Raw genomic sequence first — 12,828 nt, 5'->3', positions numbered from 1 at the left:
CTCCTCCATCGCCGCGCCGCGGGTGGGCGCTGCGGCACCCTGAGGAGAGGGGCGTGTGGGGTGGGCGCTGCGGACGGTCTTGAGGAGAGGGTGGCTCTTGCGGGCGCTCCCGGGGTTCTGCACAGCGCTTAACTTCGTTTCGGCGCTTTCGGAGCCAGCCCCTGAGGGCAAGGCTGAGCTGCCTTATACAATAGTCGCCTCTCTGCCTGTCCCGCTCATGGAAAAGCGAAAAAGGAAAAAAAGGCGCAAACTGCTGTGCTTTCACATATTGTGAGGCACTGGAAAACTGTCCCTTTAAACAGCCAAGTTCCTTGTGGCCTTCTCCAAATCTTGATCTTCTTTTCCTTCCATATAATGTGATTAGTTTACACTCTTGTTTTAGTTAAAATGCTTCAGGAATGTTTTTATGCATCCAACCCTTAACTGATAATGTATGTTCTGTTCCGGAATACTTACATAAATTAAAATGCTGGCACTGACATAGTTCTCCAAACTATGATGCTCTTGTCGTTTTTGCTTAGCAACTTATAAAAGTTTTCTTTTTGTCATTTTAATTCTAATAGCAGCAGTGTTAGGTACTTGATAAGCTTAATTAATTGACAGACTTAATTGATAAACTACAAGTGTTCTCATGGAGACAAATAGCAGAATAGATAGATTTTTTTTGTGCTGTTTTTTTTTCTTTTATCCTCTGGCAGTCTTGGTTTAATAGTCTCCTAGTTCTTAACAGTAACATCACCAAAGCAGAATATTCAAGAGAAATTAATAGGAGGAATGCTGGGAGAACATGGTGGGGAATATTGTATATCCACATTGTCCCTTAACCTAATGGGCACTAGACCTTAATACACAAGACTGTTGTGCGGCTCAGTGCTCTGTGTGTAAACATACTTAGTTTACTTGACTGTCACTTCTCCAGCACAGTGCGCAGGAAAGGGTTTGGTGTCTGAAAAGAAGCAATTGACTGAAAGTCGTCTAAACATGAGCTTGTTCTGCCTTTGTCACTCACAGTGACCTGCATGTCACTGCAACAGTAAGACACAATGATCTTAAAGGTCTTTTCCAATCTAAATGATTCTGTGATTCTATTTCTATTAGGAAATAAAAAGTAACAATTGAATAAATGCCAAAATACCTGCATTATTTGGAACACCAGAGAATTCAAACTGTCCTGCCTAATTCTCACTTTTACCGCACCTTAAAAACAAGGTGTTGTGTCCTGTCTTGTTTTTTCTTTGAAGAAGCCATACTTTTGAGGGGGTGGGGGTTCTTTGTCTTTGGCTACTCAACTGCAGTCATCACACTGAGTACTTAGAGTGGTAATAATAGACAGTATTTTAAATCAGTGACATACTACATTCCTGTCAGAGCTCTGAAGTTATTCTTAATTCAAATTCAAAACCTCAGCCTTGCCTATAGTGTAAACTTGATCTCCTCATATCTTTTATTAGTATTATTTTTTTAAAAGCCCAGTTTAGCAAGAATAATTTAGAAATCTGTTTAGAGATACCTAGGTTAGATGGTGATATTTATTTATTTAACGTTATAGTTGATTTATGAGATACCTAGGTTAGATGGTGATATTTATTTAACGTTATAGTTGATTTATATGTGTTATTGAAAGTCTTACTTTCAAGCAGTTCTCATTTGAGGTCATGTAAATAATCAGGGAGGTATTTGGGCCCCCTTAAAGTTAGCAGGGGCTTTTATATATGGTAGTGGAAGAAGACTGTAGTGGATCACTGTTTTAATGATCTACTTTATGAGTAGACCAACATGATTATTGCACAGATTATTTCAAGGTGGAAAGCTTTTTTGGGTCAACTATCCACACAGATGCCACATAGCAACTTCCAAAAGTGTTGAGACTATAGCTTGGTCTTTCACCCTGTTCTAATTACCCCAGATCTTTGGGTAATCCATTTGAAAAACATATGATTGATTTTGATTTCACCCTGTTAGTCTGGCATTTTTCTGTTTGATTCTTGTGTTAATTCTTCATTCAGATGATGGAAGATGGTATCCCTGGCTGCCGTCTTCCAGTAGAACTGCTGGGTGGCACAAGGCAGTTGCGTCTGCACCTGGTTTGGTTTGGTTTGTTTTCAAGAAAAGTGTGTTTCCTTAAATACACCTCAATTTCACTTACTAATTTCCTATATACAAACCTCATTCAAAAGTGTAATATTCCCCTTTGTCATTGTTTAACTTAATCAGAATATGTACATTGGCAGCTATGTCTCACATCACAGCTTTGTGTCTCTTGCTTTTCCTTCTGCTTATTGTTTCTTCTTCCTGGATTTCCTGTGAAGTCAGCTCTCCACAGAAGTGTGATAAAATAACACTTCTTATTTCCCTGGGGGTTTTGACATGCGTTTCATGGGAAGCTTTGTTTTTGTCTCATGGAACTAGGAATAAACTAATTTGTAGGAATTTAAAAAGAACAACATATATGAAAACACCAGGTAATCAATGGTTATTTGAGACTGTTCCTCAAAGTACAGTAACCAGAGCGGAATGAGCCGTGACATCTACAGAGATTCATTATGCAAAAGACTGTAAAGCTGACTTATTAACACTGTAATTAAGAATACTGGGACTTGGGACTTTAGGTATCTGAGACTGTGCTGCACAAGTGTTCCTTGAAGGCAGCTGGGATTGGAGACCTTTCCAACAACTTCAACAGACACAGTCAGGCCTCTCCTGTCTCCATACAGTACATGGTAGTTACTGCTGACAAATGTATCCTTGTGTACAACCATTCCATTAACCTTTAATGCTCAGGACTTTACACCCTGAGCTGGTGACTTCCAGTATGCACTTCAACAGTCTGCACTCAGAGAAATTTTGTGGACATCCGTTTAGTAAAATGTGAGAACAAATGGGTAAACTGTCAGATGACCTGAGAGTGCTTCATTCAGAGCAACTCAGTTATTTTCTGTCCTCATGGTTTTGGTACAGTGGACCTACTTTTTTCTTCGAGTGGTGTCTGTCCAGTGCCCTTTTTATGTTGTACTACTAGCGATCATGCACAAAAAGCAGTGCAATGTTAAAAGGGCATTGGCCAGCAATGCTATCTACGTTACTCATTATTATTATTATTATAGTGAGAAGTCACTGTCTGAGACCAGAAGGTGATTTGCAAAACAACTGTAGAATGGGATTGCCACTTCCCCCCCCTGCCCCATTGTCTTCTAGTTATTTGCCAAGGGGAAGCATTAACTGGTCTTTTAATTACAAATACCATGATCCCTGTGTGTATTTTTCCTTGGAAGTAAGTGCCCTACAAAGAGGAAAGAACACTGTGTAGCATTCCTATTTCCTACAATATGTTTTAGAGAAATGTTAGAGGTGTGGAGTTGGCTCAAGTTGTTGCTCTGTGTGCATCAGCAACCATCCATCTCTCTCCACTCCATCCCACTGCTTTTTTGCATTTTGTTGTTAACAGTCTTTGCACCTCCGAACCCTAAGAGTTCTCCAACTTTTTATGTGAAGTTACTGTTTTGTTAAAAAGAAACACCTTTATTGAGATTTATGAAACACCCCCCCACTCTGATGGTGCTCTGACATCCGTCTGGTAGCCTTGGTGGTAAAGTACATCCCCAGTGTTGGGAAATGAGTGTGTGTCTAAGTGCATTTTAAAGTGATTCAACACTTGCAAATGAGAATAACAAACTCCGGTGTCTAGAAAGTGTTCCCTGTAATGCAGTTTAATAACATCTGTCTGATAGCAGTTTAGAATCTTTGCTTGCTGTGAGGCAAATCTAATAAATAAATAAATTCAGAATTGCAGTTTCCAGTTAAGAGAGCACCAAACTGTTTGAAATGGAGTTTCTGACAGATCTGTTGAGCATTTTTTTGCGTGTTTTCCCCCTCCTGTTGGTCAGTGGAATGAGAGGGATTATGAATAATAATAATGCCCTGAAATATGTGAGTTCTTGTGTGTCTTAGTATTTGGTGAACATTAACCTTATCCAATTCTCCATGATCCACAGAAACCACTATCTGACTCAACCTGTTTTTTCAGGTATATATTTTGAGTCTACTGATGACTTGTACAGAATTCTTGCTGCTAACGAATGCTCTGACTTTATTGCACTACTGTACTTCACAGCTAGCAGTGCAATAGTATTGTCAAAGCATCTGAAAGCAGAGTCTCACCTCACAGTTTCTGGCACTTTTTTTTCCTAAGCCTGTGAGTAAATTACAAATTTACATTTCAAAACCTGCAATTTCTGTGTGATTGTTGTACAGTATTCATCATAGGAATGGTCCTACCCTACAACATTAAGGTGATGTTTTTGCAGGGGTATCTTCCCTAAAAAAAAATAAAATAGAGAGAAAAAAAAGAAAAGGAAAAATGGATCATAATGGAGGAGTGTATGGCAGTGCTTATAAGCACATTTTGAAATTGCTGTTAATAAATTGTGTTTCTTTTAGAATATACTTGCAGGAGGAAGCAGTGATACTGAACTGTGTTAGTGTTTTCATTAAGCACAAATGTTAAAATTATAGCCATGTGATGAATAAGTATTCAGCTTCACATTCCATTTTCAATGCATTGAATCATAGTAGTAGCAGGATATTAGTGCCTTACTGTCTTTCTGTAAATCTCAAATTATCAATACTTAGTATTTCAGGAACAGAGCTTTATGGATAAATCTGAAAGCCACCCATATTCATTTTCTGCTTTCCCCTAAAGTGATTAACTGCTTTTCCAAAGAGAAATCAAATGGAGGAGTTGGAGAAAAGCAAAAGATTTTGGGGGGGGATACCTGCCCCTGGAAATGAAAATCTAAAAATGTTTGCTGCTGGAGGAGAACATAAATGATTGAGCAGTTAGGAAAAAAATCCCTCATGACTCTTTAAAAATACATAGTGTAATAAAAAGTGGTTTGTTCTTGCATTTTATCATAACCGGTTTTGGGGGCAAAGGTGGGAAGGAGTTCTGTTGGGCAGATGGTAGCTTATGGGCGTAGTGGGGACAGCTTTCCCTTTCAGTTAGAGGTGCTCAAGGTCTTTACAAGATTTATTTGCCTTTTCTTAAGCTATTATTTAACAATATACTGAAGGTGCATATGTTCAGGGAAAATCATACATTTTCACTACGTCAGAAAGGGGATTTTACTTGTAAATACATTGGATCGAACACTATTCCTTCAGGCTATCTCTAGTTTTAGATCCTCAAAGGTATTAGTGGCAGTTCCTGAAGGTGGATCCCAAGGCTGATATTTAAAACATAAACATCCTTTTGGTCTGACTAGAGGCTACACCCAAACACTACTGAAGCTTGGCACTTTAGCTGCCTCTGCAGCACTGCCAGTCAGTACTTCGGGGTATACTCAATAAATACAGCCCTATTGTGATCCTTAACAGACTAGTAATGATGATGTCAGGGTTAACCTTAAGATAACTAGTGAAAATTGAGTTAAGTAAATTACAACTATTTTTAACTTGCTTTCATCAGTATCTCTTCTGTGATTGTACAATCACTAAATTGTGATGCTAAAAAATTAATGAGTTGTTTGTGAACTGGGAAAACTGCTTTTCTTTAATGCAGAAGTCCTCAATAGATATTAAAACTGCAGACTAAAATTAATTAAGTAATAATGCTATCAGCAGACTGTTTTACAGGACGATTAGATAATTCTCTGGTGGCTTGTTTATCCCATGGAAAGAAATGTGATGTTATCAATTTTATTATCTATTTGTCAATCTAGTTTATTGGGGAATAATAGAATGTATTATAATAATCTGAGAGAATGCATTCCTAATATTATTAATAATATCTCTGTTGATATGCTTGGATCCTGAACATGTGTGATAATCTCTGCTGTCAAAATAACTGAGTATTGCAGTTTTGCTAACAGAACTTTTTATGTTAGACAAGAAAAGCAACTAGCCAAGACAAAGCTCTAAAAAAGGATGGAAAATATGTGAATATCTCAGGAGGAGGAAAAAAAAAATCAAACACCTCCTGCATTCACTGAAGATCACATTCTTTTCTATTGATAGAACTTGCCCCTTTGGTGTAGTACTTAAAAACTTCATCCTGAGACGTTTGGCATTGCAGACGCATGTAAATTAGGAGGAGATGGAAATGTTTTCCTCTGTTTTGGGGAGCTGCATTACGCAAAGAGAACAATTGGGACACTTGGGTTAGAAAGAGGAGGGGTATGTGCACATGTAATTCTTACATGTGAGAGTTTTTGTCAAGTCTGCAAGTTCATTGCTTTGTATTTTTTAGGCTAGCAGTGTGTCAGCATAATTGGCAGACATTAGCTAATGGAATGGATTGGAGGAATAGCAACTTACTTGTACAGTGCACAAGCCTTTAAAACGGAGGCATCTGGCTTCTGCTTTCCTGAAATACAGGAAAGGCAAATGTTCGGGGGTTGTCTGCAATTTTTGTTTTTTAACATACTGTGGCTGACCTGAAATATTTTAGTTCCAGAAGGCAGAATCTGACCTGGATTATATTCAACACAGACTGGAGTTTGAAATATTGAAAAGTCTTCCTGATGATCTGGCACCAGAGGTAGTGTTTTCAGATTAAACTTATAGATTTTATTGCATTTTGTATGAAGTTGGTAATAAATGGGTAATTTTCTTTAATCCTAAAATATATGTGGCTGTTCTTTTATCTAGTTGTTAGGTTCTTGTTATAGAATATTTCTTGTGTTGTATATCAAGATAACTGACTTCATATGAATTCAGTGCAGAAACCAACAAACCCCCTTTGATTTCTTGGTATCATGACATTCTCCCATGTTCTGCTTTGAGAAATGAGTAGTAGAGTTAACACCTAAATTCAAGAGACAGATTCCAGTCTGAGCTAAAACACACCCTTGCTTTGAGATCAAAGATAATCTTCCTTATGAGCAACGACTAAATTCAGATTTGGGGGAGAGAGATGAGAGGAAGAAGAAAACAATAAGTGGCATCATATAAGGATTTTATAAGTCTACATGTAGTGGAAAATAATCTTTTTAGTTATAAATCCCAAATCTATTCCGGACAAATCATTAAAATTCACCAACACAATAAACTTATCCTCCTGTATTTGTTGTGGAACCACAGAGTTATCCTGATTATTCATACTATCATTTCTGCTTATGAAAAATTAAATGTAGAGGTGAAACATCCTCACAGCTACACTTGTCATTGTAAAGGGTCATTTAATGCTATATTTAGCGTCTCTAATGCCTACACTTTTAATTTGTATGGGACGCATTAATTTTCTCTTCTTACATAGTTTACATGTACTTTTAATTTCTACATAGGAAAATCCAGTTGCTCTCTTGGAAGAACTCTCAGTGATGAAATCTCGTTACAAAATGTTGCGTATGCAGCTGAAAAAAGTTTTCATAGAGCAGAGAGAATCCATGAACCGCATCCGTGCTGCTCTGGAGAACACAATGAAGATGGTTCGGGTGTTACAGCACCATGCTGGTATTGAGGTAGTATTTTCATTTTAATCCCTTGGGTCTCAGTCCTGTAAATGAACATGTGTCAGTGTAACCCTTACATAGATGTAAGTAGTTGCACTGGAAACTGTTACGCATGCGAACTCTTAGAAAGCTTTTAGAAGGTAAGTTTACCAAAGGAAATGTTCACAAGACTGGAGCTTTTTTTGGTAGAACACAAGCCTGAGTCATCACTCCACAGTCAAGCTAGTGATGTGCAGTTTGGAGTTCAAGTAATAACGTCATTCTTCAGACTTTTTTGGTTTTATAATACCTTTTGCAGTTAAGACATTGGCTTATATTGTGGTGGATTTGACTATGCTGGGTTAATGCTGGGACTTGATGACCATAAAGATCTTTTACAACCTAAACAATTCCGTGATAATAGTGTGACACGCGTTTGAATAGTTTCACAGCAATTGATGCCTCTGTGCACAGCTGCGTCCCAGTTCTATACTGACATATTTTTAAGTAGCCACCTTAAAGAAATTAGAGAAAACAATTTCAAAAGGCAAAAAAGCTTTTAAGTGGCAAATGTATTTTTGCTGTCTAAAGTAAGTTAAAGCCAACACATTGTAACATCTGCAGTGGAATTGCTTCTAGTACAAAGTAAGTTTTTCTCAGTATAATGCCTATTAAAAAACCCCAGTAACAAATAGAACATTTGTGTAAGTGGTCTCCAGGCACTGCTTCGTTACAGGTTTGAAGAGGTTGTGAAAGCATTAATTCTGTCCCTTTACAAATAAGGGCATTTAGATCAAAAAAGCTAATTGATAGTCTAGTGGCAAAGACAGAACTGGTGTGACTAAAATGTATTCCCAGATCTCAGCTCTCACTCAGATGTTCTAATGACAGTGCCTCGAGATTGTGCTTAATCTGTCAACAGCTCTAGAGAAGTTACTGGTAAGTCTTTATAGATAAAATATACTCTACAACAATTTAAAGGACAGTAGTTATGTCACAGAAAGGAAAAGATATTTTCTCTGCCTGTGTTCCAAGGTTAAGCTGCCAAGAATAATTTCATATTTGGACTTTGTTAAAGTGGAAGACTCTTGTCTCTTGAGTTTTATTTAGACTTTTTAGATAAAGATTTTCATGTACTTCATATATATCCTAAACCAAAGATGGATTAAACTGTTATGGAGAAATTCAAGTCTCTAAGTGAAATACTAGTTCTTATTGAATAATTTATCTTCTTTCTGTTGAATCATTTATAGTACTGATGTAAAAAGAATATTATGGTTAGATTTTTCAGAAATACTTTTCTTGTAGATTTTCTTTCATTTGAAGGCAAGTAGGAGTCTACTGTTAGTTTCCTTAAGAAAAGGGCTACACAGACATTGAGTTCTTCTGTAAATATCATCACCCTAGGAACTGAGCGTATCAGAGTTCTCTGTGTTTGTTTGTTTGTTTTCCCTAGTGCTTACCCCTGTCAGCAGAAGAACAGGCTGCAGTACAGCAGTTAACCTGCCAAACTGTTGAAGAAATGGACTTGCTAGCGGAAGAGGTAATGAGGCCACAGAATAGTCTGTATTCCAGAAACCATTAATCCTGAGTGTAGCTCATCTGAAGTCAGAAAGTTATTGTATTAATACTTCTCAAATGAATGGACTTTTTTTTCCCAGAAATGGGACTAAAGTTTCTAACAAACCTTTTAATTTTTATTTTATGTTGATTAATTTTATGATTTGTTACAATTAAATTGTCCACAAAGGAAAAATTGGCTCTGGTGGAAGACTTTGTTCCCCTTACCTTTTAACTGGGTTACGTTTATGTTTCTTTTCAGAGAGGTAGTTGGTTGCTCTTGTTGATCCTATTGTTCTGTTAATGCATTATATAAGAAGCCTTTGGGTGGGAGTAAAGAATTTAATTGATTCAAACCAACATATATCAAAATGTAAAGAAGTCTAATTTCCTGTAGAACATTAAATAAATTTTGTAATATGAGGAACAATAAGTATTTCTAACTGTAACGCAATAGAAAGATATAAAATAATGCTTGTTAAAATGTCAGATATTCTCCCATAACTACTCAAAGCACAAACTTCTAATATAATTAGCTGCAAAGATTTGGTCTGTGGCTCCTATTAAAAGTAAAATATTCAAGAAGGTTAGTAGAGTGTAATTATCTTATCGACCTTATCTTTTTCTATATGTCTTTTCACTGCTCACTACTCCTCTGTCACAGGAGTCCTTGCTTTCTGTCCCTTTATTGCCACAGTTGGGTGGCAGGAAAGCTGCCCAGTATCTCACAACTTTATTCACTATTTGTTTGTAAAAATCTTCTTTTATGTTGATAAAATCTCTCAATGCCTGTCTTTTATTTAAAGCTCAAGCACACAAGCAGGTCGCTTAAACCAGTGCAAAATGTAGCTATATCCTGCAGTTACTGGGGCCAGTTTAATTTGAATCAGTCCCTATGTCATCATTATGTTTTCAAGATGCTCTCTGAAAGGCAGAAAGAATGGCAAAATGTCACAAAGGGGCTCTGGTATTCTTTCATCAGTGCTGTATTTCTGGCTGAAGGGAGTTAGGTACAACTACCTTCAGCTTGTCAGAGCTGTCAGCCTCTGAAAGCTGCTTGAGAATAAGAAAGCCGTGCAGGGCTTTCAGCTAGATCCATACTGGAATGCAAAGGCAAAAGCTGAAGAGGCTCATCTGACTTGCATATAAATCCTTCTGTATCTGGTTTAAGCTTACCTTTTATTTGAATCCAGGGTTTGTTTAATGCCTAAGATTTTACTGCTGACTTCAGTGGCTGCAAGATCCTTATTTATCCAGTGGTAAAATGTAATTACTTCTGCAGAAATGAAATTGTAAAAAATAATCTCTAAACAAAATACGGACAATCCTGATATTATCTTGTTTATTTTTAGCCATCTTATTCGAGATCTACAAGCCCTGGCCCAACTGAAGGTGAGTGCTGAAGGAATAATCTTCCTGCTATATTTTCCCCCCCTTGACTGATCTCCCCACACCTGCAGCCCCAGAAGGTAAGCTTTATGATAATATCACTCTCTAAAGATCTGTAACATGGAACTCTCATGGTTCTGTACTATTTAAACATACAATGTTACCATCTAGAATTGGGGAGTAATGAATTCAACTGTTTTACTTCTGGAAAATTGTAAATAACTTCAGCTGACAAATAAAAGCTGTATTAACCTTGAGTACCATAGGGGCAAATCTCACAGTAAGGAGGAACAGGCTGAGCCCTCCATACAGTTTCTCTGCTATTTACGGAACATACTGCCTTTTATGTTCAGTAAATTCACTGAACATTTTCACTCTCAAGCACTTACTGTAACTTACTGCTTTTAGGTGAAGTGAAGAATTTAGGCTTTACTATAAGAAACTGACCCCTTAGTTACATTCCACATACAGTTCCCATGTCTCTGGGAGTTTTCCTTGCTTTTGATGGGATTGAAGTAGTTACTATTGTGTTTATGGTCTGGAAGAAAGGGTGTACCAGTCTTACTACAGAAATAGCAGTTACTACAGAAATACTATACTACTACAGAAACCTATAGAGTAGAATTCTTTAAAAACGAACAAACAAAAAAACCCCAAAACAACCAACTAGTCACTGACAGACCAAATCTGTTACTCCACATCAGACCTCAAAATACATGATTTTTTGTTGGGTCTGCAGGTACAGTGATGGTTTGGAGGGAGTATTATCCTTTTCTCCTTCCTTTTGCTGGAGAATCTTCCCTTAGACCCATTTTGGGGAGTTCTTAAAAAGCAACGAAAGTATTTTCTATCTGTAGCCTGATTTCTGAAGAAACAAGTATCTTCTATTTCCCTATTTTTAGAATCACAATTCAAACCATTGACTGAGGAAATACTTCTGACTGTACCTAGAACTATCAGAAGTATTGTTAAGCTAGCAGACTTGAACAATTCGTACAGGGAGTTATTTAACTACTTCCCTGTAAATAACAGATAAGACTTAAAGCCATTAGTAAGAATTTCATAAGCTGTAAAGAAATTCAGCCCTTTCAAATAAAATGCAGCTTAGTTAACCCCTCATGGCTAAATTATAACTTCATAATTTGATTATAATCCCCTACATGCTTCCTGGTGAGGTACACACCCCAAAGTGTGAGGTCACCACACAAACCCCCCCTAAATTAATTTGTATAAAAATGACTTGAATGATTTGATCATTTTCAAAACTGCATGTCAGGTTTTACATTTTTTTCCCTTTTGGTTTCAGTGTACAGATGTCCAAGACTGGGTCTATTCAGTAAGGTTTTGCTGACACAGTTGTACTGCCAAAGCCTTTTAGCTTTCAGAAACTGCATCCAGACTGGGAAAAAAAAGCCCTGATGCTAAACCATGGCCTCAAACCCTGCCCTCCCCGCACCAACCTCTCCCACTCTCCGAGCCTGACTCCTCTCTGGGACATACACTGCAGATTGCTTGCAGGGTGATGTTAAAATTAAGGAAATTTTAAACTTAGGAATTGTGTCTTTAGCCCAAGGGTTGGATTAGCACATGACTTCTCAGTTTGATGTAGAACAGAAAATGTGAATAAGGCGAGATTTACAGAGCGCTTGCAAAAGTAGTTCAGGAAATAAGATGCTTTTTTCAGCCTTTTTCAGCCAGAGCTGATGTTTCATACCCTGTATTGCTAAATAATTTGCTTTTCTCTTCCAGAGGAGCACTGAGTGTTTCACAGATGAACAAGATGAATATGAAAGCCACTGACTCAAGAATACAAATCTTGAAAGAACTGGCTATTGTGGAACTTAGCAAACAAGGAAATGTTAAATTGGTTGTGCGAATAAAAGCTTGGACCATGTTCATTTGACATAGAAGCATCTTGGTCATTATTGCTCCTGGGTTACTAACAAGGAAGTATTGCTGGAGTCTCTCTGTCCTTGTTGCAGATGTCAGAGATGAGGGACTGCATCGTGTCACGCTATGACACTGCTGCTTCCCAGACCTCTTCTGGATATGTTATCATTCTACTAGGGTATGTTTGCTGCTGCAGCCCTTGGCAGCCTCTGCTGAGAAGCAGAGACCAGCTTCTCGGCTCATGCTGGGAGGACTGCCTTGCCAGGGGCTGAGAACTGCACTCGTGATGGTATTGAGGATGGAGTGTTTCAGAGTGTTGGTAAGGATCTCCCTGCTTGCTTTTGTTCAGGTTGACTTTGTTTGAAGAAATATGGGACAGCAACAATGCTTTAATGCATCTGTCCTACTGGGGACCTAAGAAGGCATTTAGGCAACATTTTCTACCAGGTTTCTCCTGTGCTTTTTCCTGCCTGTGTGTGATACTGCCTTCTGCTTGGGGGCAAGGGATAGAGGGGTGTTTTTTTGTCCAAACAAAAGCTTGCATTTGTTGGGGTTATGCAGA

At 37.8% G+C, this 12,828-nt stretch overlaps 1 protein-coding gene across 1 annotated transcript; it reads left to right on the top strand.

The window, feature by feature from the left end:
• Positions 1–6,445: 6,445 nt before the first annotated feature.
• SKA2 (spindle and kinetochore associated complex subunit 2) lies at positions 6,446–12,279 on the top strand (the record flags this gene model as incomplete). The annotated part of the gene is made up of 6 exons (XM_010010719.1): positions 6,446–6,535; positions 7,281–7,457; positions 8,884–8,970; positions 10,340–10,379; positions 11,279–11,402; positions 12,117–12,279. Coding segments are annotated over 6 exons (681 nt in total), but the record flags the coding sequence as incomplete, so codon positions are not given.
• Positions 12,280–12,828: the final 549 nt, after the last annotated feature.

This window comes from Nestor notabilis, unplaced genomic scaffold (assembly GCF_000696875.1).
Source record: "Nestor notabilis isolate BGI_N333 unplaced genomic scaffold, ASM69687v1 scaffold8513, whole genome shotgun sequence".
Taxonomy (NCBI): domain Eukaryota; kingdom Metazoa; phylum Chordata; class Aves; order Psittaciformes; family Psittacidae; genus Nestor; species Nestor notabilis.
The sequence above is the reverse complement of the archived record's forward strand: the minus strand, read 5'-3'. Positions and strand labels throughout refer to the sequence as shown.